Source organism: Staurois parvus, unplaced genomic scaffold (genome assembly GCF_062004578.1).
Source record: "Staurois parvus isolate SC_StPar_1 unplaced genomic scaffold, SC_StPar_1.0 ptg000191l, whole genome shotgun sequence".
Lineage (NCBI taxonomy): Eukaryota > Metazoa > Chordata > Amphibia > Anura > Ranidae > Staurois > Staurois parvus.
The window spans coordinates 1,953,138-1,977,277 of NW_028317987.1; the positions used below are offsets into that span (position 1 = coordinate 1,953,138).

Genomic DNA, 24,140 nt, shown 5'->3' on the forward strand with positions numbered 1-24,140 from the left:
AAGCTGGCCTACATGGTTCAGTTTTATCGTTCAGCCAGCGGGATGACCATAAAAAGCTGAAGTGATTCCCCCATCCAAACATTGGAGGTGGATGAGGGAATCCTCCCCGCTGCACTCTTGTATTCTGACAATGGGGGGACTCCTCCGCTCTCAGAATACACGGATCAGCACTGAAGCTATTGGCTATAGCCGCTGGGGGAGTGGCTTTTATCCGGCAGTGGCCACACATGGATGGAAATGTGAGCGATCCCTGCTGAACCAGCTGAATTTCCATGGATCTATGGTCACCTTCAGTGACTTCCTCCCCTCCCCCTCATCTCCTTCATGATGGAAGTCATGCTGAGATCATCTCCCATTGGCTGAGCAATATTCTCATTTGTCTCTCAGCTCCTTCTTGCTATTCCTCGTCCTGCCTGTTGTTTCCTTGGATTGATTTTCTGTGTAGTGACCCCAGCTTGGTCTCTTGGATGCGCTCATCTGTTGCTTGCCCTGACCTTTCTCCTGATTCCTGGATCTCCTCCTCATCTCTCCTCCATATCCTCTTACACAGCTTTTCTCCACACCTGCAGTGACCCTGGGGGGAGGAAACTTGGCACCAGCACGCCGCCAAATCCATCCCCACCATTAGGGGCTCTGGAGACAATTGTCTGCTATTTACACTCCGTTCCTCCGCACGTCACCTGATCACATGACAGCTTACTGCCACAGATTCCGGACAGATTTCTGGATGGTAAAGGTCAAAGTTCACTCTTCGGTTTAGGAGAGGTAGGACGCACCCAGGAACTATGATTTGGTTTGCATGGGAGTCTCATATAGAGGACCCCTCAAATCTCCCCATCCAAATGTCCCTCCATCCAGAGTCTATATGTCCTATGACATCACACTGACCTCACAGCTCCTCCCCCCAATGTCCCTTCATCCAGAGTCAGAGAATCCTATGACATCACACCGACCTCACAGCTCCTCCTCCCAATGTCCCTCCATCCAGAGTCAGAGAATCCTATGACATCACAATGACCTCACAGCTCCTCCTCCCAATGTCCCCCCATCCAGAGTCAGAGAATCCTATGACATCAGACTGACCTCACAGCTCCTCCTCCCAATGTCCCTCCATCCAGAGTCAGAGAATCCTATGACATCACACTGACCTCACAGCCCCTCCTCCCAATGTCCTTCCATCCAGAGTCAGAGAATCCTATGACATCACACTGACCTCACAGCCCCTCCTCCCAATGTCCTTCCATCCAGAGTCAGAGAATCCTATGACATCACACTGACCTCACAGCTCCTCCTCCCAATGTCCCTCCATCTGATTTTTTCTGATGCTCTTAGGATGTGGGGGCCCCTTGGGATCCTCACATGTAAAGTGGGACTGTTGGTCCTGCGTTGTATGTAATGACATCAGAATGCTGCAACAAGCCTATACCCTGCGTAGTGTGGGGGTCCTGTGGGGGGAATTATACCTCAGCCTGAAGTGGGGCTTTAATAAAATGGAGACCTGAATGGAGAGGTGAGGAGGATTCTGGGAATATCATTTGATGTGACTATTTGTGTTCAGATGTAGAGTTTTCCTCCTGTGAAGTCTGGAGATCATATGACATCACATTGCCTCCACCTCCCTCCCTGATAGAAGAGAGAAAGAAGAAGAAGATTCTAGAAGTCACCAGAGAGATCACTGAGCTGCTGACAGGAGAGGTGAGCGGTGCCGGGAATTCTGGGACATTCTCCAGTAACAGACAAGGGATGTGTCTGGATGGTGACTGTATCATTGTGTGTGTCAGGTTCCTATAAGGTGTCAGGGTGTCACTGTCTATTTCTCCATGGAGGAGTGGGAGTATTTAGAAGGACACAAGGATCTCTACAAGGACGTCATGATGGACAATCAGCCGCCCCTCACATCACCGGGTAAGAGGAGACTTTATTGTAAAGGAGAGAGCAGTACGGAGGATCCACCTAGATCCCCCATCATCTGATAAACACATAGAAACAATGGATTCAGTCAGTGTGTGTGTTTCCTACAGATGGATCCAGTCATGGGAACCCACCAGAGAGATGTCCCCGTCCTCTGTATTCCCGGGATTCCACACAGGAAGGTCACACCATCCCTCACCATCATCAGGTAGATGATGACAATTATTGGTAGTTGTGATTTATACACAGCATGTTTGTTACAATGAATGTTTTATTATATCTTTCAGAGTGGAATCCTCGGGGATGATAATATTGATGTTAAAGAAGAGTATAAAGAGGAGGATGAGGAGTATGGAGTGATGGAGGAGTTTTTAGAAGGACACAAGGATATGATGGAGCCACCTAATACCAGGAACCCACCAGAGAGATGTCCCCGTCCTCTGTATTCCCGGGATTCCACACAGGAAGGTCACACCATCCCTCCCCATTGCAAGGTTGGTGGGATGGAGCATCTAGAACATGAATTCATGGAGACAATGTGTGGATATTTTCTGTGACCTTACATTTTACAGATGATATTTTCTCTCATTTCCTTGATTTAGAGTGGAGATCCAATCGATATAGAATTTGAGGTGAAAGCAGAAGAAGAAGAGGCGTATGTGAGGGATGATCAGCAGTCTATGGAGGAGGATGGAATAACGGGGACATTTATAGAGGAGGACACTCCTACAGAGATCAGCACAGGTGGGTCATGAACACTAAATCCATTCCTCCACCCATACTGCTCACTGATTGGTCCAGAGTAGGGTGGGGACTGGGTGATATCAGCCTGTAATCCCCTGGTCACTTTCCTGAGCTGTGTTCCCCGTCCTGTATTCCTGGATTTCTCTCGGATAATCTTCCTTCTCTGTGCTGCAGACACAATTTATGTATCTAGACTGGATTTATGGAGGTTCTGGGGTTCAGCTGGCAGAAAAATGTTCATTTTTACTCTAAGCATTGCATAATGTAGGCACCCAGGACATGTGACTGGGGTCTCCTGCCTTGTGCCTGACTCCTCCAGGGGACCTTCTCTGTTATCTGCTGGCTGTGCCGGGTGGAGGGATATGTCTGTAGTGTCTCAGACCCAAGTCACTGAGTGCAGTCTCAGGAGATGGGAGACAAGCAAGCCTTTAAGGACCTTTAATTACTGAATACCAATATTATGAGTCCTGACCCTTACACTATATAATTTATATTGTACATTACATACTCCTGACCCCTGCACTATATACTCTGTTGTACATTACATACTCCTGACCCCTGCACTATATACTCTATGTTGTACATTACATACTCCTGACCCCTGCACTATATACTCTATGTTGTACATTACATACTCCTGACCCCTGCACTATATACTCTATATTGTACATTACATACTCCTGACCCCTGCACTATATTCTCTATGTTGTACATTACATACTCCTGACTTCTGCTCTCCCCCTCCCCCCACTGCTATATATACACATAGTATGGATTCTCGTTTGTTCCCCCCATTTCCTCCCAGCTGGACATTTTATATCGGATGATGTGATTGGAGCACAGACTTTTACATGGTGATAATAATGTGATAACATCCTCCAACTTTGGACCCTTAAACAGAAAGTGATAATGAGGGAGGAGTCAATATCCCAATGATGGTGGTCTTCAGGATCAGTCCAGTCTTCATCTTGGTTGTTCTCCCCCCATCCTCACTCTCTGACCTCTGGTGGGGCTCAGCCCCGCTGTTCTTTATGACTAAATCATGGAGTAAATAAGGAAGTGCAGTACTTCTTGTGTTGGGAAGATGGCGATGAGTGATAGAGGGGGTGGGGACCCTCGTCCTATAATCCCCTCATCACTGTCCCTCCTATAAAAGACAGTTCTGGTTGTTTCCTCACTCTCTGACTAAGGTCCATGAATAAAGAAATGACCTGGTAGGAGATCAGAGGAGCCATTTCCTAGTTCCCTTGAGGGTGGAATTGTAAGCTCCTCAGAGACCAAGCTGCCTGATGTGGGCGGAGTCCTGGTTTGGGGGAACCAATCAGCTCCTGTCTAGTAATCCTCTTTGTCTTTGTATTTTAGTCCATGGCCGGGAGATGAGGAAAACCTCAGAGGATTGTCTCACTTTGTCTCCAGACTGGAAAGTAGAAGATGAGGACATCACACAGTATAGTCCAGGAGAAAACCCGGCTCCCTCCAATGTCCATCCGGCACCACCCAGTGTAGATGGACCATCGGATTCCTCGTATCCTGAGGAATCTCAGACTGTGCGGGACTGGGCCGGCCTTCCAACAGGGAAGAGCTTCTCCTGTACTGAGTGCGGGAAATGTTTCAGTTATAAATTCAGTCTTAATGTGCATGAAAGATCTCACACGGTGGAGAAGCCGTATTCCTGTACTGAGTGCGGGAAATGTTTTCCAGAGAAGTCCAATCTTTACAGACATCAGAGATCTCACACAGGGGAGAAGCCGTATTCCTGTACTGAGTGCGGGAAATGTTTTTCAGTGAAGTCCAGTCTTTACAAACATCAGAGATCTCACACGGGGGAAAAGCCGTATTCCTGTCCTGAGTGCGGGAAATGTTTTCCAGAGAAGTCCAATCTTTACAGACATCAGAGATCTCACACAGGGGAGAAGCCGTATTCTTGTCCTGAGTGCGGGAAATGTTTCAGTTCTATATCCCATCTTAATGTGCATAAAAGATCTCACAAGGAGGAAAAGCCGTATTCCTGTCCTGAGTGCGGTAAATGTTTTTCAGTGAAGTCCAGTCTTTACAAACATCAGAGATCTCACACAGGGGAGAAGCCGTATTCCTGTCTAGAGTGCGGGAAATGTTTTTCAGAGAAGTTCAATCTTTACACACATCGGAGATGTCACACAGGGGAAAAGCCGTATTCCTGTCCTGAGTGCGGGAAATGTTTTTCAGTTAAGTCCAGTCTTTACAAACATCAGAGATCTCACACAGGGGAGAAGCCGTATTCCTGTCTAGAGTGCGGGAAATGTTTTTCAGAGAAGTCCGATCTTTACACACATCAGAGATCTCACACAGGGGAGAAGCCGTATTCCTGTCTAGAGTGCGGGAAATGTTTTTCAGAGAAGTCCAATCTTTACACACATCGGAGATGTCACACAGGGGAAAAGCTGTATTCCTGTCCTGAGTGCGGTAAATGTTTTTCAGTTAAGTCCAGTCTTTACACACATCAGAGATCTCACACAGGGGAAAAGCCGTATTCCTGTCCTGAGTGCGGGAAATGTTTTTCAGTGAAGTCCAGTCTTTACAAACATCAGAGATCTCACACAGGGGAAAAGCCGTATTCCTGTCCTGAGTGCGGGAAATGTTTTTCAGAGAAGTCCAATCTTTACAGACATCAGAGATCTCACACAGGGGAGAAGCCGTATTCCTGTCCTGAGTGCGGGAAATGTTTCAGTTCTAAATCCCGTCTTAATGTGCATAAAAGATCTCACAAGGAGGAAAAGCCGTATTCCTGTCCTGAGTGCAGGAAATGTTTTACAAGGAAGTCTAATTTTTACAAACATCAGAGATCTCACACGGGGCAGAATCCACTTTCCTGTCCTGAGTGAGGTGATTGTTCCTCACTGAAGTCCTGTCTTCCTGTACATCAGGGATCCCACACAACCCTGGAGGTGTATTAGTGCCTTGAGTGCGGGAAATGTCTTCTAGATGAATGTTGCTGGACATCCCAGCTCTCATGTGGGAAGAAGCACACCCTGATATACACCTCAGATATACCCCATGGCTGATCTTCATCATGGAAGAAACAGTTGATAAGGAGATGAGAGGCCCCCAAAGACATGGATGAAGTGCAGTAAATGTCGGGGTGCAGAGTGGTCAGTAGATCCTGGAAATGAAGGACACAACTTCAGCCCTTCTTGGGTGTCGGAGTTGCGTTTCCTGATAATGATATAGCGGGTTACAGAGCTAGAAGCCGGGAGAGCCCAGATCTCGTTATCGGGGAACTTTACACAGACAACAAGAACTTCTGAAGTTGATGTCCTTCATTTCAAGGCTCTACAGAACAGTGGTGACCCCGAAGCGTCTCTCTGTCTTCAGTCCATCCTTCTCCCATCCCCCAACAGGAGGGAAGGAGAACTCCGCCCCAAACTAGGGGGGAACTTTCCTCTCATTATTTCCCTTGGCTTCTGTGTGGGTTTGGGTGGTTGGAGGAGTGCGGCACGAGAGGGAACACAGCTTGTTGTTCTATGTCTACATATGGGGTCTGGGTAGAGGGGATCCACCGGAAAATATTTCTACTCTTTGATTTTGTGCAAATCGTTTCTGTTTTCACTTTGAAGGCCGATATTATGTGTGGTTTGTAAAAGGGATTGGCCCAATAGATACCGCCCCACTTAGAGAATAGATGAACTACTATTACCAGCATTCATTCAGCCAAGTCACATGTTGGGATCTTTTCTACAATACTTTGTTATAATAATGGAACACGTTGTGTATTGTATTGTACACCAATAATAATGACTCCGCCCCCACATTCCAGACAAGGGATCTTCCTGACCAATCGGATTCCTTCCTTTGTTGTGTGAAAAGTGAAAAGAATTGTGTGTGTCGGGGCCACGATGGGGATCTTTGGGGCCCAAACATTTCTCACAGGAGTCACTTTACAAGCCTTTACAGGTCATCCAGTCTCTGGTTCACCATGAATAATGGCCCAGAGTGCAGGGGTCAGGAGACTACTTCATACAGCCCTGCAAACAACGTGCAGTGGTCAGGAGTTACATCCCAGAGTGCATAGCATAGTGGTCAGGAGTATGTGATTTCCATCCCAGAGTACAGAGTGCAGTGGTCAGGAGTATGTGATTTCCATCCCAGAGTACAAAGTGCAGTGGTCAGGAGTATGTGATTTACATCCCAGAGTACAGAGTGTAGTGGTCAGGAGTATGTGATTTACATCCCAGAGTACAGAGTGTAGTGGTCAGGAGTATGTGATTTACATCCCAGAGTACAGAGTGTAGTGGTCAGGAGTATGTGATTTACATCACAGAGTGTAGTGGTCAGGAGTATGTGATTTACATCGCAGAGTACAGAGTGTAGTGGTCAGGAGTATATGATTTACATCCCAGAGCACAGAGTGTAGTTGTCAGGAGTATGTGATTTCCATCCCAGAGTACAGAATGTAGTGGTCAGGAGTATGTGATTTACATCCCAGAGTACAGAGTGTAGTGGTCAGGAGTATGTGATTTACATCGCAGAGTACAGAATGTAGTGGTCAGGAGTATGTGATTTACATCCCAGAGTACAGAATGTAGTGATCAGGAGTATGTGATTTACATCCCAGAGTACAGAATGTAGTGGTCAGGAGTATGTGATTTACATCCCAGAGTACAGAATGTAGTGGTCAGGAGTATGTGATTTACATCCCAGAGTACAGAATGTAGTGGTCAGGAGTATGTGATTTACATCCCAGAGTACAGAGTGTAGTGGTCAGGAGTATGTGATTTACATTGCAGAGTGTAGTGGTCAGGAGTATGTGATTTCCATCCCAGAGTACAAAGTGTAGTGGTCAGGAGTATGTGATTTACATCCCAGAGTACAGAATGTAGTGGTCAGGAGTATGTGATTTCCATCCCAGAGTACAAAGTGTAGTGGTCAGGAGTATGTGATTTACATCCCAGAGTACAGAGTGTAGTGGTCAGGAGTATGTGATTTCCATCCCAGAGTACAGAGGGTAGTGGTCAGCAGTATGTGATTTACATCCCAGAGTACAGAGTGTAGTGGTCAGGAGTATATGATATACAGTCCTCATACAGAGTGAAGTAGTTAGATGTAGTATGTCATGTACAGCGCACAGTGGGTAAGATCATGTCTTATACAGCCCAGCATTTAGAAGTGGTCATTGGTCAGGAACATGTCATACATGGCTCAGCAAAAGGAGTGCAGTGGTTTGGAACATGTCATGTACAGCCCATCATAGAGTGTAGAGGTCAGGAACATGTCATATACAGCCCTGTGTACAGAGTGCAGTGGTCAGATTTATATTTTAGGTCTGTGTACAGAGCGCAGTGGCCATGAATATATCATATACAGCCCCGTCTATACCTGACATCACTTCCCATCTATACCTGACATCACTTCCTGTCTGGGTAGAAGGAAGGTCATCACCTGGTGAAGCTCAGAGGAACTGCAGCTCCAAGAAATGTCTCATAGTTTGAACCTTGTTGTTGTTTCCAAATGTTCTCCAATGATCCTTTCCATGTCTGGCAGGTTCCAGGACTCTTCAGAGTGGCAGTGAGGTGACGACTCCGGAACACTCTCTGGGTTCCATCACCAGGCACTGCAATTATACCCGACTGCTGGGAGCCGGCATCTCCTTTCCTACAGTGAAAGTATAATTGTGACATCAGCAGAGAGGTAGTGGGAGGGTGGGATCAGGTAAGTACCACCACTGACCACCAATGCTGGGCTGGGGGTACACTTTATTCTCACTGACACCAACAATGGGGCTTATTTTATCTCACTGACATCAACAATGGGGCTTATTTTATCTCACTGACACCAATGATGGGGCTTATTTTATCTCACTGACACCAGTGATGGATGTCAATTAAATCATGCCCACGTTGACTGGGTAACTGGAGATCCATGATTGGTGTAGAGGAAAGAGGGTGGAGCTTTCTCTGAATTCTCTAGAATTCTCATCTGTTGACAATTGATGGACTGATCTGAATTCTGTGTGAAATGTATCTGGTTGTTAATGATTGGCTGGAAATCAGGCGGTCACACCCCTAACCGATGACTCCTCATCTGTCGGCAGGTTTCCCCACTGACAGCTGAATGTCCACAAAAGAATTGTCAGCAATTACAAATTGTGGAAAACCCCTCAGAATGTCTCTGAGAAGAAATGATATTTTATCTTCTCTCCAACTCAGACTATATTTGTCTTAGATGTAAGAGGCCCAAAATCCCGAGTCCCTGTCAGGTCTGAGCTCCAGCCGGATACAATCACCTTCTCCACTCACATAGTTTGCTTTTGTGAAGTGAGTGAAGTAGTGAATGAAGTGAGTACAGAATTGAGGAAAGCGAGGACACCCGGCAACAATGGGATTCTGTCCTATCTCCTGCACCCGGAGCAAATGAACAACATGTACCAGCCTTCCCAGCTCCATCAATGTACACTGTGGAGGCATCTTGTATGTAGACTCTGGATTCAACAAACCAGCAGCCTGGCCATTCAGGAACGTACCATTGTTCAGCTCTGGGGGGGGAACAAACATCTCTCATGGAAAGGAGCTCTGGGGAGTCAACAGACCAATCTTTCATCTATACATATGTTTCCATCTATCCACATCACTCCATTCTTTTTCTGGACAAAACCATTATAAATATCAGCGACAGATTTACAAATCTAGGATTTTACAATGAGAACACAATGTCACAAGGGATCTATAAAAGATTTTATCCGGACACAAGATCCCATTGTAAGAAAGGAATTCTGAATATGAACAGCGACTGTTATGTGGGATCTCATTATATTCAGTGCGGGGAAATGTATCTTTTACCACCTTCACGTCCTCCACTCACCTTCACTTGTGGCCAGTGGATATTTTGTGGCCCCAGGCAAGAACTGGCATCGAGGACCTGCATAAAGACCCTGGCATGCCAGAGGTGGTTTGGGAGCAGCACAGCAACTTGACCATCCCTTTCCTCTACGCTGCTTTTGGGGGGGCACAATTGGTTATTGTTCCTGAATGAACTTTCACTGGATATCGGAGTCCTCATATTTTCAGGAGTCATGTGCTGGCAAACAGTGGAGGCAGTTTGTGTTTTGGTCAAAAATTGAGAGCTGGCAGCCATATCTTACCTTTTTTTTGTGTTTAGTCAAATAAAGACTAATTATTTGTTCCTGAAAAAAGTTTCAGATCCTCTTGATTCCATTCCTGAGACTTCAGATGGCCAGATAATATGCAATGTGATGAAAAGTCAGTGCAATGTCCTCCACGTGTAGCTAAAGTCTGTCATAGGAGGACCTACCAGAACAATGCATTCATTTGGAGTGGGCCAGGCCCATACAGTACATCATGGAGGCTTGCTATGAAGGAACATTCACGTTTGGATACTTGAGCTCATGTGGTTTGTGTCCAAATACTTCTGCCCATTGCAGCGTATTGACTATTGCAGCTCAATAAAGATCAGGCATACAGAAAAGTGTACCTTGTCCATAGAATAGCCACTGGGAGGTCCTATCTGGGCACACAGATCTGGCCTATCCATAATTGGGTACATCGGGGAAAATGAGAATTCAGTATGCTTTATGATCAGGTATGCTTTAGTTCATGCTTGTGTAGCGCTCTTTGTACACTCTTTGCAGCTACTGGGGTATGATGGTGCCACCTGTATAGTAATTAGGAGTAGAGTCTTTATATAATCTGTGTGATCAGGACAAGATCTCTAACAAGCACTAGCGCCTCCACTCAATTGGGGCTTGTGGATAACAAGTGAAATCCCAACTGAGAAATGTATCATCCACATAGACAGTAATCCACACAGCATTGTATATGAAAGTCCATGTATTGGAGAAATCACATTCAGTGACCATCCAACATAAAGTATCTTTCAAACAGGAACATTAAAGCATTAACAGTGTTTTCTGCATTTCTCAGTGAGGGGAGGCTGCAACACTGACAGTCTGAGCTCTCTCTCTCAGGAAAATCCACACCCCTCTCTGATGACCTCATCCTTAGTCCCCAGAGAGCATAGCAGCCATATTGGAAAAGGGCATAATAGAAGTATACAATGGAAGATGGGCAAAGAAATTATCACATCACTACATTCTCCCCCTGCTGAAAATCCTTCCAACCCAGCATGGATATACAGTGAGGAACAGAAGAATTTGAACCCCCTGTGATTTTGCAAGTTCTCCCACTTCTCCATCATGGAGGGTCTGACATTCACATTGTAGGTGCATTCCCACTCTGAGACAGAATTCAGGAAATCCCATTATATGATTTGTAAAGAATGTATTTGTCTTGCACTGCTGAACAGAAGTATTTGAACCCCTGAGAAGATCCGTGTTAATATTTGGTACAGAAGCCTTTGTCTGCAATTACAGAGGTCAGACGTTTCCTGTAGTCCTTGGCCAGGTTTGCACTGCAACAGGGATTTTGGCCGACTCCTCCACACGGATCTCCTCTAGATCTGTCAGGTTTCGGGGCTGTCGCTAAGCAACATGGAGTTTCAGCTCCCTCCAAAGATGTTCTATTGGATTTAGGTGTGGAGACTGGCTAGGCCACTCCAGAACCTTGATATGCTTCTTACGGAGCCACTCCTTGGTTCTCCTGGCTGTGTGCTTTGGGTCGTTGTCATGTTGGAAGACCCAGCCACGACCCGTCTTCAATGCTCTGACTGAAGCAAGGAGGTTGTTGCTGAAAATCTCACAATAAATGGCCCCATTCATCCTCTCCTTAATACAGTGCAGTCATCCTGTCCCCTTCGCAGAAAAGCACCCCCAAAGCATGATGTTACCACCCCCATGCTTCACAGTAGGGATGTGTTCTTGGGATGCAACTCATACTTTTTCCTCCAAACACGACGAGTGAAGTTTAGACCAAAAAGTTCTACTTTGGTTTCATTTGACCACATGACTTTCTCCCATGCCTCCTCTGGATCATCCAGATGGTCATTGGCAAACTTCAGACGGGCCTGGACATGTGATGACTTGAGCAGGGGAACCTTCTGTGCAATGCATGATTTGAAACCATGACGACGTAGTGTTCTACCGACAGTGACCTGTGAAACTGTGGTCCCAGCTCTCTTCATGTCATTGACCAGCTCCTCCCTTGTAGTTCTGGGCTGATTCCTCACCTTTCTTATCATCAGTGATACCCCACGAGGTGACATCTTGCATGGAGCCCCAGTCCGAGGGAGACTGACAGTCATCTTTAGCCTCTTCCATTTTCTAACAATTGCTCCAACGGTTGATCTATTTTCACCAAGCTGCTTGGCAATTGCCCCGTAGCCCTTTCCAGCCTTCTGGAGGTCCACAATTTTGTCCCTGGTTTTTTTTATAGCTCTATGGTCTTGCCCATGGTAGTAGTTGGCGTCTGACTGACTGTGGGGTGGACAGGTGTCTTTAACCACTTGCCTACCAGGCACTTATACCCCCTTCCTTACCAGGCCAATTTTCAGCTTTCAGCGCTGCCGCACTTTGATTGACAATTGCGCGGTCATGCAACATTGTACCCATATGAAATTTTGATCATTTTTTTCTCACAAATAGAGCTTTCTTTTGGTGGTATTTAATCGCCACTGGGCGCTTTACTTTTTGCGCTATAAATTAAAAAAAGTGCAAAAAATTAAAAAAAAAAAAAAAGTTTGTTTCTTTTAAAAAATTTTTCAAACAGGTATTTTTTCTCCTTCACTGATTTGCGTTGATGAGGCGGCACTGATAGGCGGCACTGATGGGCACTGATAGGCGGCACTGATGGGCACTGATAGGCAGCACTAAAGGGCACTGATAGGCAGTACTAATGAGGTGGCACGGATAGGCGGCACTGATAGACAGCACTAATTAGGGGTCACGGATAGGTGGCACTGATATGCAGCACTGATAGGCGGCACTGATAGGTGACACTGATGATGGGTACTGATAGACGGCACTGACTGGCATCACTTCTGGGCACTGACTGGCGGCACTGACTGGCACAACCCCTGGGCACTGACTGGTGGCACTGACTGGCAGCACTGGTGGGTGGCACTGGTGGGTGGGCACAGGTGGGTGGCACTGGTGGGCACAGGTGGGTGGCACTGGTGGGCACAGGTGGGTGGGCACAGGTGGGTGGCACTGCTGGGCACATGTATGTGGCACTGCTGGGCACAGGTAGGTGGCACTGCAGAGTGGCACAGGTGGGGGCACTGCTGGGCACAGGTGGGGGCACTGCTGGGAATGGGTGGGCGGGGCTAGTGGGCGCACAGCTGATCGGAAATTGCGGGGGTCACTGCTGGGCACCGATCATCAGGGCACTGATCATCAGTGCCCTGATGATCGGTGCCGATCCCCGCTCTGACAACTGCCGGTTCTCGGCAGTACTTTCCTCACGATCTGACAGCGTGAGGAAAGTGCAGCCGAGAACCGGCACTTGCATTTTCCTGTGATCAGCGTGTCATTGGACACCGCTGATCACGTGGTAAAAGGCCGGTGGGATCGGCCTTTCACCACATCTCGTGATCAGCTGTGTCCGTAGGACACAGCGATCACGGAGATCGCCGGGTGCGCGCCCCCTGGGGCGCGCAGGAGAGCGCGTTCTGGGAGGACGTCATATGACGTCCACTCAGAACTGGCCGGCCGCGGTGAAGCCGTCATTCGGCTATGCGCGGTCGGCAAGTGGTTAAAGAGCTCAGACAGGTGCTACTAAGTTAGATGAATGAGTGGAGTAGAGGTGGACTTTTTAAAGGCGCAGTAACAGGTCTTTGAGAGACAGAATTCTTGCTGTTTCTTAGGTGTTCAAATACTTCTGTTCAGCAGTGCGAGACAAATACATTCTTTACAAATCTTACAATGGGATTTCCTGAATTTTTTTTTTTAATTCTGTCTCTCAGAGTGGGAATGCACCTACAATGTGAATGTCAGACCCCTCCATGATTTCTAAGTGGGAGAACTTGCAAAATCGCAGGGGGTTCAAATACTTCTGTTCCTCACTGTACACATAAATAAACAACAAAATATAGCAAGTTCACATTATTGTCGCCTTCTGCAGACCACTTCTCCAGAAGCAATCTATTACAGAGATTAGCTGCAAAGAAAACATGGTTAGTAACAAATAGGCATCATGCTAACCAGTCTAGAATGGGCTGTAATGTCCATCAGAACATGAGGTTGTACAGCATAGTTCTGTACAGCACAGCAGGGTCTTCCCAAGGTGTCATAAGTAAACATTGGTGGAGGTCCTCACACAGGATCTCCTCAAGCCCTCAGGCATTAGTCCAGATAAATCTGGGACTGCACTAGTGGGAAAACTTGGTGCTCCAATCATGCCTGGAACTGTAGGCACAAAGGTTTGGGCTGTTGGTTCAAAAGCAGGAGTAGTTGGGTTCAGACCTCCCCTCTGAGGAAGACCCCCATTAGTAATAGGTGAAGGAGCCTGTACAGGAGACTCTGGTGGAGGTGTAAACCAGTCATTGTCATCACACTGTCCTCCACTGTCTGCACAAGGCACATCATTAGAATCTGTAGCAATATCAGGTTGTGGCTCCTCATCCTCAGTAGCAACTTGTGGTACTGGAAGCAAGTGATTCCTATGCCAGGCTTTGATCTGATCCTCAGGTCTTCAAATCAGGTAGACTGGAATTCTAGGCAGTTTTTCTATAACTTCAAACAACTCATTTCTCCAGCGATCAGCTAACTTATGTTTGGCTGAGGGTCCCAAATTGTGTAGAAGCACTTTATCACCAGGTTGTAAGTCTTTGTAATGAACTTTGGCATCTAAGTGTCTTTTATTGGCAGCATTTATTTTTGCAGCATTTTCCTCAGAAATTCGATAGGCCTCTTGTAAACTATGTGTGAGTTGTGCCACATACTGGTAGTGATTTCTATGTTCCAGTCCATCGGTAGACACATGCAACTGAATGTCAATAGGCAGACAGGCTTCTCTCCCAAACATTATTATTATTATACAGTATTTATATAGCGCCAAAGGGTATGCTCAGCGCTGTACAGTAGCAAGGGGGACAGAACATGAGACAAGACAGTAACAATACAATACACAAGGGGTTCGAGGGCCCTGCTCTTTCAAGCTTACAATCTAGGACATGAGAAAATAAGGAGAGAAACCAGTTGACTCATGTCTGGTACAATTCTAGGCATGTACCATAGCTCCAACATGTCGGCTCCAGGTTTGTTTAGCACCATTAGGGAGGGTACCCAACATATTCAACAAGGTACGATTGAAACACTCAGGGAGAGCATCACCCTCTGGATGATAAGGCGTGGTTCGGCTCTTGTCCATGTTAAGCAATGTTAACAGCTCTTTAATTAGGCGACTTTCAAAGTCCCGTCCCTGGTCAGAGTGAAGTCGATTTGGCAGTCCATAATGAACAAAAAACTTCTCCCACAACACTTTGGCCACAGTTACTGCTTTTTGATCTTTGGTGGGATAGGCTTGAGCATATCGAGTGTAGTGATCAGTCACAATCAAAACATTTCCCACACCACTGCTGTCATTATCAATACACAAAAAGTCCATGCACACTAAATCCATTGGACCAGAACTTTTCAAGTGTTCTATAGGAGCAGCTCGAGTAGGCAGCGTTTTCCATTGCAGACATCTCACACAACAGCGGCAATAGTCCATAACAGCTTCCCTCATTCGTGGCCAAAAGAAACGGTTTCGGATTAATCCATATGTTTTTTCAACTCCTAGATGCCCATGTTGGTCATGCAAACTTCTCAAAACAGATTTTCTGTAGACTTGAGGGAGCACTAGCTGTCTCCTTCCAGGATGATCATGGAACAAATGTACCCTATACAAAAGTCCATTGAATATTTTGAGTTCATCCCATTCCTTCAGATAGTAGCTACTCTGCTCAGGTAAGGTTTTTCTCATGTAATTAGGATCTTTGCAGAAAACAGACTCTCTAACATGTCTGATTACTGGATCCCTCATTTGTAGAAGAATCATATCTTTCTTTTGCAGCTGGATGTTTTCTGGTACCCCTAGAGCAGTGGGGCAGTAATACATGTCTGGGATACACTCTTCACCAGCTCCCAATGAGTCAACAACTCGTAAGTCAGAGAAAACAATATTGTCTCCTTGTACAGCAGCTGTAGCACAGTAGGCAGCCACAGCAGGCCCAGGTACTTCCTCCCATTCACTTTTTTCTAAGTTCATTGGCAATCCAGGATTTCTGGAGAGAGCATCAGCCCCAATATTTTTGGGTCCTGGCTTGTACTTGAGAGTGAATTGGTAATTAGACAAGGCAGCAAGCCACCTATGACCAGTGGCATCCAGCTTGGCTGTAGTCAAGACATAAGTGAGGGGGTTATTATTAGTTCTCACCTCAAACTGAGCCCCATACAAGTAATCATGCAGCTTTTCAACAATAGCCCACTTCAGGGCAAGAAATTCCAGTTTGTGAACAGGATAATTAGTTTCTGCTGGGCTTAGACTGTGACTGATATAAGCAACAGGCCTTAGACCTCCTGGGTACTCCTGATGGAGGACTCCACCTAACCCATCATAGCTGGCATCTACATGCAGAACGTATGGCTTTTGTGGGTCTACATAAGCAACACTGGTGCTTCTGTAAGGCTTTTTTAAGCTGTAGAAAAGTTTCCTCACAAGCAGAAGTTCACCTCTCACTGAAAGGAGTTTTGCTGGTTGTGTCAATACCAGGTGTCTCTTTAAGCAAGTCATTAAGAGGCCGATCAGTCTTGGAATAGTCTCTAATGAAGCGGCTATAATAGCCACAAAACCCCAAGAAGGACCTCAGTTCTGTCAGATTTGTGGGATGGAGCCAGGTTACCACAGCCTCCACTTTAGCAGGATCAGTTGCTACCCCTTATGCAGATACGATGTGGCCCACAAAGTTTACTGAAGAATGGGCAAACTTACATTTGTAAGACTTACTCTCCTCAAACGATCAAGCACTTTAAAAAGTCTCTGATCATGCTCCTCCAGGGTAGAGCCAAAAACAATTATGTCATCTAGGTAGACAATACATTGAGTGGGACAAAGGTCTCCCAGTGTCCGATCCATTAGACGCTGGAAAGTTGCAGGTGCACCACTAATTCCCTGAGGCATTCTAGCAAACTGGAAAACCCCAGGGGGCAAATAAAAGCTGTCTTTTCTTGATCTTCCTCACTCATTGGTACTTGGTAATACCCGGATCTTAAGTCCATTACTGTGAACCATTTGCTGCCTTGCAGGGCATCAAGAGCTTCCTCAATGTGAGGTAGCGTGTATTAATCTGGAACCGTTCGCCGATTTAGAGTCCTGTAATCAACACATATTCGCACTCCATCATTTTTCTTTCTGACCATCACTATTGGGGATGCATACGGGCTTTTAGACTCAACAATGATGTTTTGATCTTTAATTTTGTGCAAGCACTCTTGAACATCATCCAGATCTTTAGGAGGTATGCGCCTGGATCTTTCTCTAAAGGGGGTGCTATCTGTTAGGCAAATACTGCGTTAAATACTTTTAGCTCACCCGACATCCATGTCATCAGTAGAGAAAACGTCATTGTATTCCATTAGCTGCTCTTCTAGTGCTTGTTTGTGCTCTGCAGGACTATCAGCATCATTAAGGTGAAAGTCTAATTTGGTTTCTTTCTCCTCGACCTTGGCAGGGTAAGAGCTAATGGTTTCCACTGGGTAACAATAGGCTACCTCCTGCCAGGCTGGTATTATAACTGGGTATGTGATAACATTCCAAACAGTAACAGCATCCACTCTTGGACATTTTAAATGATAGTACGAGAAAGGAAAGACTATCTCCCAGCCATTCTTTGCAGCCTCTTTCAGATCAGTCTCTAGCAGGAAAAAGCTACCGTTTGCACCCGGTGAAATTTCCACATAAACCCGCAACACTCTCACTCCCCCGGCTGGAAGCTCTATGGGATGCCATGGATTCCCCACACATCCTCCAGGAAGATCAGGAGCAAAAGTTTGGCAGATATTTTGAAGTTCTGGAGCAACAGGCAGTGAAGGTAGAGGAGTATCCTGTTGTGGCTGAAGAAATCTTATGAAAGCAGCCTCAACGGCTTCAACATTGGAACCCACAATCATAGGAGCAGACTCGCTACCCCCGGGTGGAGGGCTCACATAGGCAATGACTTTAAGTGGGGGATCCTCATCAGCTGTCACACCAGGAATGCGAAGCTCAACTTCTAAACAACCATCCATAAAAACAGGATTTTCTCCCACACCATAAACAGGTATAGTGTCCATAGGTTTCAATGGGAGGTGGCTTAAGTGTTGCTGATAGAAGGGTCTGTAGATAATAGTCACCTGAGAGCCGGTGTCAAACAGAGCAGTATTGGGTATATCATTAACAAACTGAAAGTACATCTGCGACTTACTCCAGGCAGTTTAGTGAACATTTGTTTTCTTGATTTTCTCTGTTTTCTTTTATACATTTGTCCAGCTTTACTATGAATTTCAGAACTATCAGCAATCTGTAGACACTGATGAACTGTGTGGCCTGTTTGTCCACAGCGGAAACATTCAATGTGGAAGAGAGGCTTATCAATGGAGGTTTTATCAGCAGATAGAGCTCTAGGCTGTGGAAGTCTACCAACTTCTTTGTTTTTAGCAACAGTCTCATTTTTGTGCTCACCCCAAGAACTCTGATGAACTTTGCTTTTAGAAGGGGTACTAAAAAGGATATCAGCCTCCTGTTTCTTTACTTCACTCATAGTTTCAGTAAAGTTTCTCTCTCTCAAAACAACTCTTAGGGCCGGTGACATTGGGTGATGCGGCAGAAGCCCCTTTATGATTTGAGCAGTCCTTAATTTATCAACATCTGCAGGAGAGATGACCTTTTCAGTGAGCAATCTTCCTAGAAGCACTTCTAGCCTCCTCACAAACACAGAAACATCCTCTCCCTCTTTATGCTTTGTCTGTTTACAATCAGCAATCTGCATCTGATCCGGGTCACGGTGCCGTCCATAAGCATCTGTCAAAATATCAATATATTCTTGAGCACTGGTACTCACATGTGTGTCCTTGTAAGCTCTGACAATAATGGATGCTGGTGGTCTTAAGCTTTCCATGATGCGCTGTTTTTCTTTTCCTCTGTGCATATCCATTCCTCTATCACTTGTGCAAAATCTTTCCACACTTCAAAGCTTTCTTCACTAGCAGGGACAGGTAGCACTCCGGAAAAAGCCTTTCATTTGCTGTAAGAATCAGCATGTAAATTGTGAGCAATGACTTCAGTGACTCAATATTTGTTTCCTGCATGGTGGCTGTAGCAGGCGACATTTCAGACTCTCCTGATGAAGTCGTTGTGTTCAATGGTTCACACTTTACAGGCAGGGCTGGTAACTCTCTCCTTACTGGAGGTGAAATCACTGGAAATACTACAGCACAACCAATTGCTTCAGCCCCTTTGGGATTTATGCAGAAGGGCCCTTTATCTGGATTTAAATCCACCTCACTGAGACAGAGATAATGGGTATACAGTTCACAACTCTCATCCTCTTCTCTTTTATCCACAAGAGTGGCATACTGCAAGGTTTTATTTGCTTTTAGTGCCTCCTGCAGTCTGTGGGAACTCACAGTAATAGGCACATGGCAAATGGCAAATGTCCTTTCAGGTGGCAGTCCCTCTTCTAGGGCTCACTGCCTCACAGCTTCTGTTAATAACAGTGACATGGTCGTTCCTTAATGTCCTGATCCAAGATAGCTCTCAGCAGTGCCTCCAAATGTAGTGCTATTTGTACACTCTTTGCGGCTACTGGGGTATGATGGTGTCACCTGTATAGTATTTAGGAGCAGAAACCTTATAATCTGTGTGATCAGGACAAGATCTCTAACAAGCACTAGTGCCTCCACTCAATTGGGGCTTGTGGATAACAAGTGAAATCCCAACTGAGAAATGTATCATCCACATAGACAGTAATCCACACAGCAGTGTATATGAAAGTCCATGTATTGAAGAAATCACATTCAGTGACCATCCAACATAAAGTATCTTCCAAACAGAAACATTAAAGCATTAACAGTGTTTTCTGCATGTCTCAGTGAGGGGAGGCTGCAACACTGACAGTCTAAGTTATCTCTCTCCCCCAGGAAATCCACACCCCTCTCTTTCCAACAAGTGCTCTCTCTGATGACCTCATCCTCAGTGCCCAGAGAGCATAGCAGCCATATTGGAAAAGGGCGAAACAAACACTGCATAATAGAAGTATACACTGGAAAATGGGCAAAGTAATTATCACATCACTACACGTTATGTAACACAGTGTTATGTCCCAATGTCATAGCCATAGATGCCTCCACTCCCATTTTCTATCCCTGCATAACTGCCTGTATATATATAATTCCTAACTCTGATGTCAGATTTCATCCTGCCTCTTCTTTCCAGACCTTCTTAAATCTTTTTAGGAACTCCGTAGTTGATTCCATACTGCTCTGCTTACAAGCAACTGCTGTAGCTAGTGACTGTTTATCTTTCCACAACTTCATTTCTGCGATTAACTCCTTCCACATCTGTTTCTGTCCTACGGACGTTCTCCACTCATAGTACACTGTTGGTTCAAACGGCTCATGAAGCTCATATATAGTAGGCACGTTGGTCCAATCTCAACCTGATTCCATATCATATCCCAAAATTCCATCGATGATTATCTTCATGTCCTGTTGTGAACATTGCTGCCCCTACGTTGCTCTTTTCAAGTAGTTTATGGCAGCAGTGGGGTTTTTCCGAGGATCAGGACAACCCTTTATAATGTCATTAACATCATTAATTTCCATTTGATCACATCACATCCCACAATGATGTAAGGGTAAGCTTGGGTGGCTCCCTCGTCTTCAGCGTCTTTTCTGGACCTATAATAATACTTACCAAATTCTTCTGAATTATCCTGCTCCTGCTGACTCACCTCTACATCTCCTTTTGAATCTTGATACGTCCCTCTCCTGTACTGTCTGCTCTTTTACCATGGATGTCTGTCCGCCTCATTTCAATCGATTTCTTACTACCTTTCATTTTTTTTCTTGGTCCTGGGCAGCAGAGCAGCCAGTTTGCTGCATCTGGTCTAATGTCCTTCCCAATGTAATTTTTGTTTCTTTCCACTCTTTATTCATTTCACACATTGATAAACTTCAACCTGACCTGAAGAATCTTCCACGCACCACAGATCACTGCCAAATGGCCTCTTTCATTGGTGTGAGATGGTGGGAGCTCTTGGGCTGGGACAGAGTGTAATGCATTTCTCCTCCGAGACAACAAATAATCCTCATCCTTAGGGAGCTGAGGATACAGCTGAATATAATCAGGAAGCGCAGTGGCAGGCATCAAAGAAGTGGCAAAAAAAGGATTATTACTGTGTTTAGCTACTGGGGCAGAAGGGATTGGTGTCGGGTACTTATATCCTGGGCCATACTTCAACCAATTCAATGCTCCCTCTCATATATTTCATATCCCACTCAGGATCTGGACCAAAATAGGGAAAGTCAGTTTTATCCCCTAAACATATCCCCTTTATCATATCCATGTGAAAGTCATCATTGTCCCCATCTCTGAGAAAAGGACTGGCACTCCCCATGGTTGAACTCCACCCCGCCAGGCTGTCCATTCATGGGACAACATAACAATCCCAAGGTGACAAATACTCTTTTCATGTCTCATTAGCTGGTAGTTGGGATTTTTCTAGAGCTGATCCGTCTTCCTTAGTAAATTTCTTTAACAGTTTTCTTCCTCTGAATACTTTACACGGTGGCTCCGGCGGGTCTGGGTACTTCCCCTTACCTTGGGAGTTTCCCATCATCACTGCAAAGCAAAGAAGCAATATTATGTGAGCTGGCCTATGTGTTTCTGTCCCGGTGATGACTCTTTGTGCCGGGTGAAGCTGGACTGAACTCACATAGAGCTCCAACAAAATTCTTCTCAACTGCACAAGTGCTTCAAGGCTGAAAATCACCTGGACAGGTACACCCCTATTGTGACTCCTTCAGACTGTCACCATGCTTTCACCTATCCCAGGTCAATGGAGAAATCTCCTCGCTGAGTAGATGGGACGTCTCACAGTCCTACAGAGACTTAGAATACATCTACTGAACAGTTTCTCTAGTTACAAGCGTACATAATCACTGAACACACTGCTCTGTATGATTGTATGGAGGACATACACACATTTCTTATACATCAACCTAGGTTCTGTTTAACCCCGCGAGCTCCCAAAGCTCCAGCAGACAATTGCTCGTGCTACCGCAGCACAGAGGCTTGGTGGAGATAGGGGGCAATCAGGGCAAAGGAAGACAAAAAATGCTCACTTACCTCCGATGGCCGATCCTATCCCACTTCTGACACCACTTCTGTCAGGAACATCAATTTATGCCGGCCTCCTCCTCCATACAAACATCCTGTTCAAAGTACTTTGGGAATAATGCAAGTCAGACATCTAGATGTGTGATGCAAAATGTGACTTCATTATTATTCATCAAGCTTTAAGTAATAAATGAGAATGCGGCATATTTCAGGCAGTTTCCATAAAGCACCAATCAGAATACAGAATAGAGATTTCAGTAAACTACTCCATGGCGCGTCATAACAAAAATACAACAGGATAGTGACCTCTGTGATTTCTATAAACAAGAAATGTGTGCATAGATACCAGCATTCACATCCCACAGGAACATCTTGTATGTACAACAAACCAGTTAGTAGGCACAGAGCAAAAGTGAGTGAACTATTAATCCTTTCATATAGTAGGTGGAGCTAATTACTGATTCTAGCGCCATCTAAAGGACAAATAGGGTTTTTTTGTTTAAAATCAATGGTTGGTTTAATCCTGAGGTTTAATTCAATGTATGTTCATTAATAACTACTGTGCTCATAAAAGTATGAGTGTGATCTCCAGCATTTGTATGACTCCACCCCTAACATAGCAAACAAAAAATACGTTGGGGGAGAGAGACAAGCATGTGTCCAGCCATGACAAATTCTGGCCATATTTTAATAAACACTGATTTCCTATAATCGTCAGCTCCATCTAGTGGCCATAGTGAGGCTCCAAAATGCCTCAATCAGCAAAAACAGTTCAATACATTATGGCCACTAGATGGAGCCAATGATCATAGGAAATCCCTGTATGAAAAGACAAAAATGTGACATGGCTGAATGAATGCTGGTCATATTAGTTCATCTATTCTCTAAGTGGGGTGGTATCTATTGGGCCAATCCCTTTTACAAACCACACATAATATCGCCCTTCAAAGTGAAAACAGAAACAATTTGCACAAAATCAAAGAGTAGAAATATTTTCCGGTGATTCCCCTCTACCCAGACCCCATATGTAGACATACAGTGAAGGAAATGCGTATTTGCTCCCCTGCTGATGTTGAATGTTTGCCCCTCACACAGAAATGATCGGTCTAAATCGAATGTTCGGTGTAACACTGAGAGACAGAATAGCAACAACAAATTCGGCAGAAACGCATGTCTAACAAATGACTGATCTGCATGTTCATGAGGGAAATAAGGATTTGATCCCCTTCACAAAACATGACTTAGTACTTAGTGGCAAATCCCTTGTTGGCAATCACAGAGGTAAGACGTTTCCTGGAGTTGGCCCCCAGGTTCACACACATCTCAGGAGGGATTTTGGCCCACTCTTCTTGACAGATCCTCTCCAAGTCATTAAGGTTTGGTGGCTGACGTTTGGCAACTCAAACTTTCAGCTCCCTCCACAGATTTTCAATCAGATGAAGGTGTGGAGACTGGCTAGGCCACTCCAGGACCTTAATGTGCTTCTTCTTGAGCCACTTCTTTGTTGCCTTGGCCGTGTATTTCGGGTCATTATCATGCTGGAACACCCATCCACGACCCACTTTCAATGCCTTGGCTGAAGGAAGATGGTTCTCACCCAAGATTAAACGGTACATTGCCCTGTCCCCTTAGCAGAAAAACACCCCCAAAGCAGAATGTTTTCACTACCATGTTTCACAGTTGGGATGGTGTTCTTGGGGTCATAGGCAGCATTCCTCCTCCTCCAAACACGGCGAGTTGAGTTGATGCCAAAGAGCTGGATTTTGGTCTCATCTGATCACAACACTTCCCACCAGTCCTCCTCTGCATCATTCAGATGTTCAGTGGCAGACTTCAGCCGGGCCTGGACATGGGCTTTCTTGAGCAGAGGGACCTTGCGGGCACTGCAGGATTTCAGTCCTTGTCGGCGTAGTGTGTTACCAATTGTTTTCTTGGTGACTGTGGTCCCAGCTGCCTGGAGATCATTGACAAGATCCTCACGTGTAGTTCTGGGATGATTCCTCACTGTTCTCATGATCATTGACACTCCACGAGGCGAGATCTTGCATGGTGCACCAGACCTAGGGAGACTGACACTTGTTTTGTGTTTCTTCCATTTGTGAATGATTGCACCAACTGTTGTCACCTTCTCACCAAGCTGCTTGGCCATAGTTTGGTAGCCCAGTCCAGCCTTGTGTAGGTCTACCATCTTGTCCCTGACATCCTTGGACAGCTCTTTGGTCTTTGCCATGGTGGAGAGTT

At 45.5% G+C, this 24,140-nt stretch overlaps 1 protein-coding gene across 1 annotated transcript in view; it reads left to right on the forward strand.

Annotated features, from left to right (window-relative positions):
- The first annotated feature begins 4,021 nt into the window (after positions 1-4,021).
- The window catches only part of LOC149461848 (uncharacterized), a 59,528-nt gene continuing 39,409 nt past the window's right edge, over positions 4,022-24,140 (forward strand). Inside the window, exon 1 of the mRNA XM_089677650.1 lies at positions 4,022-5,413. Within this exon, the coding sequence (XP_089533776.1) occupies positions 4,032-5,413 (1,382 nt within the window). The 5' untranslated portion in view covers positions 4,022-4,031. The remainder of the gene's footprint in view (positions 5,414-24,140) is intronic.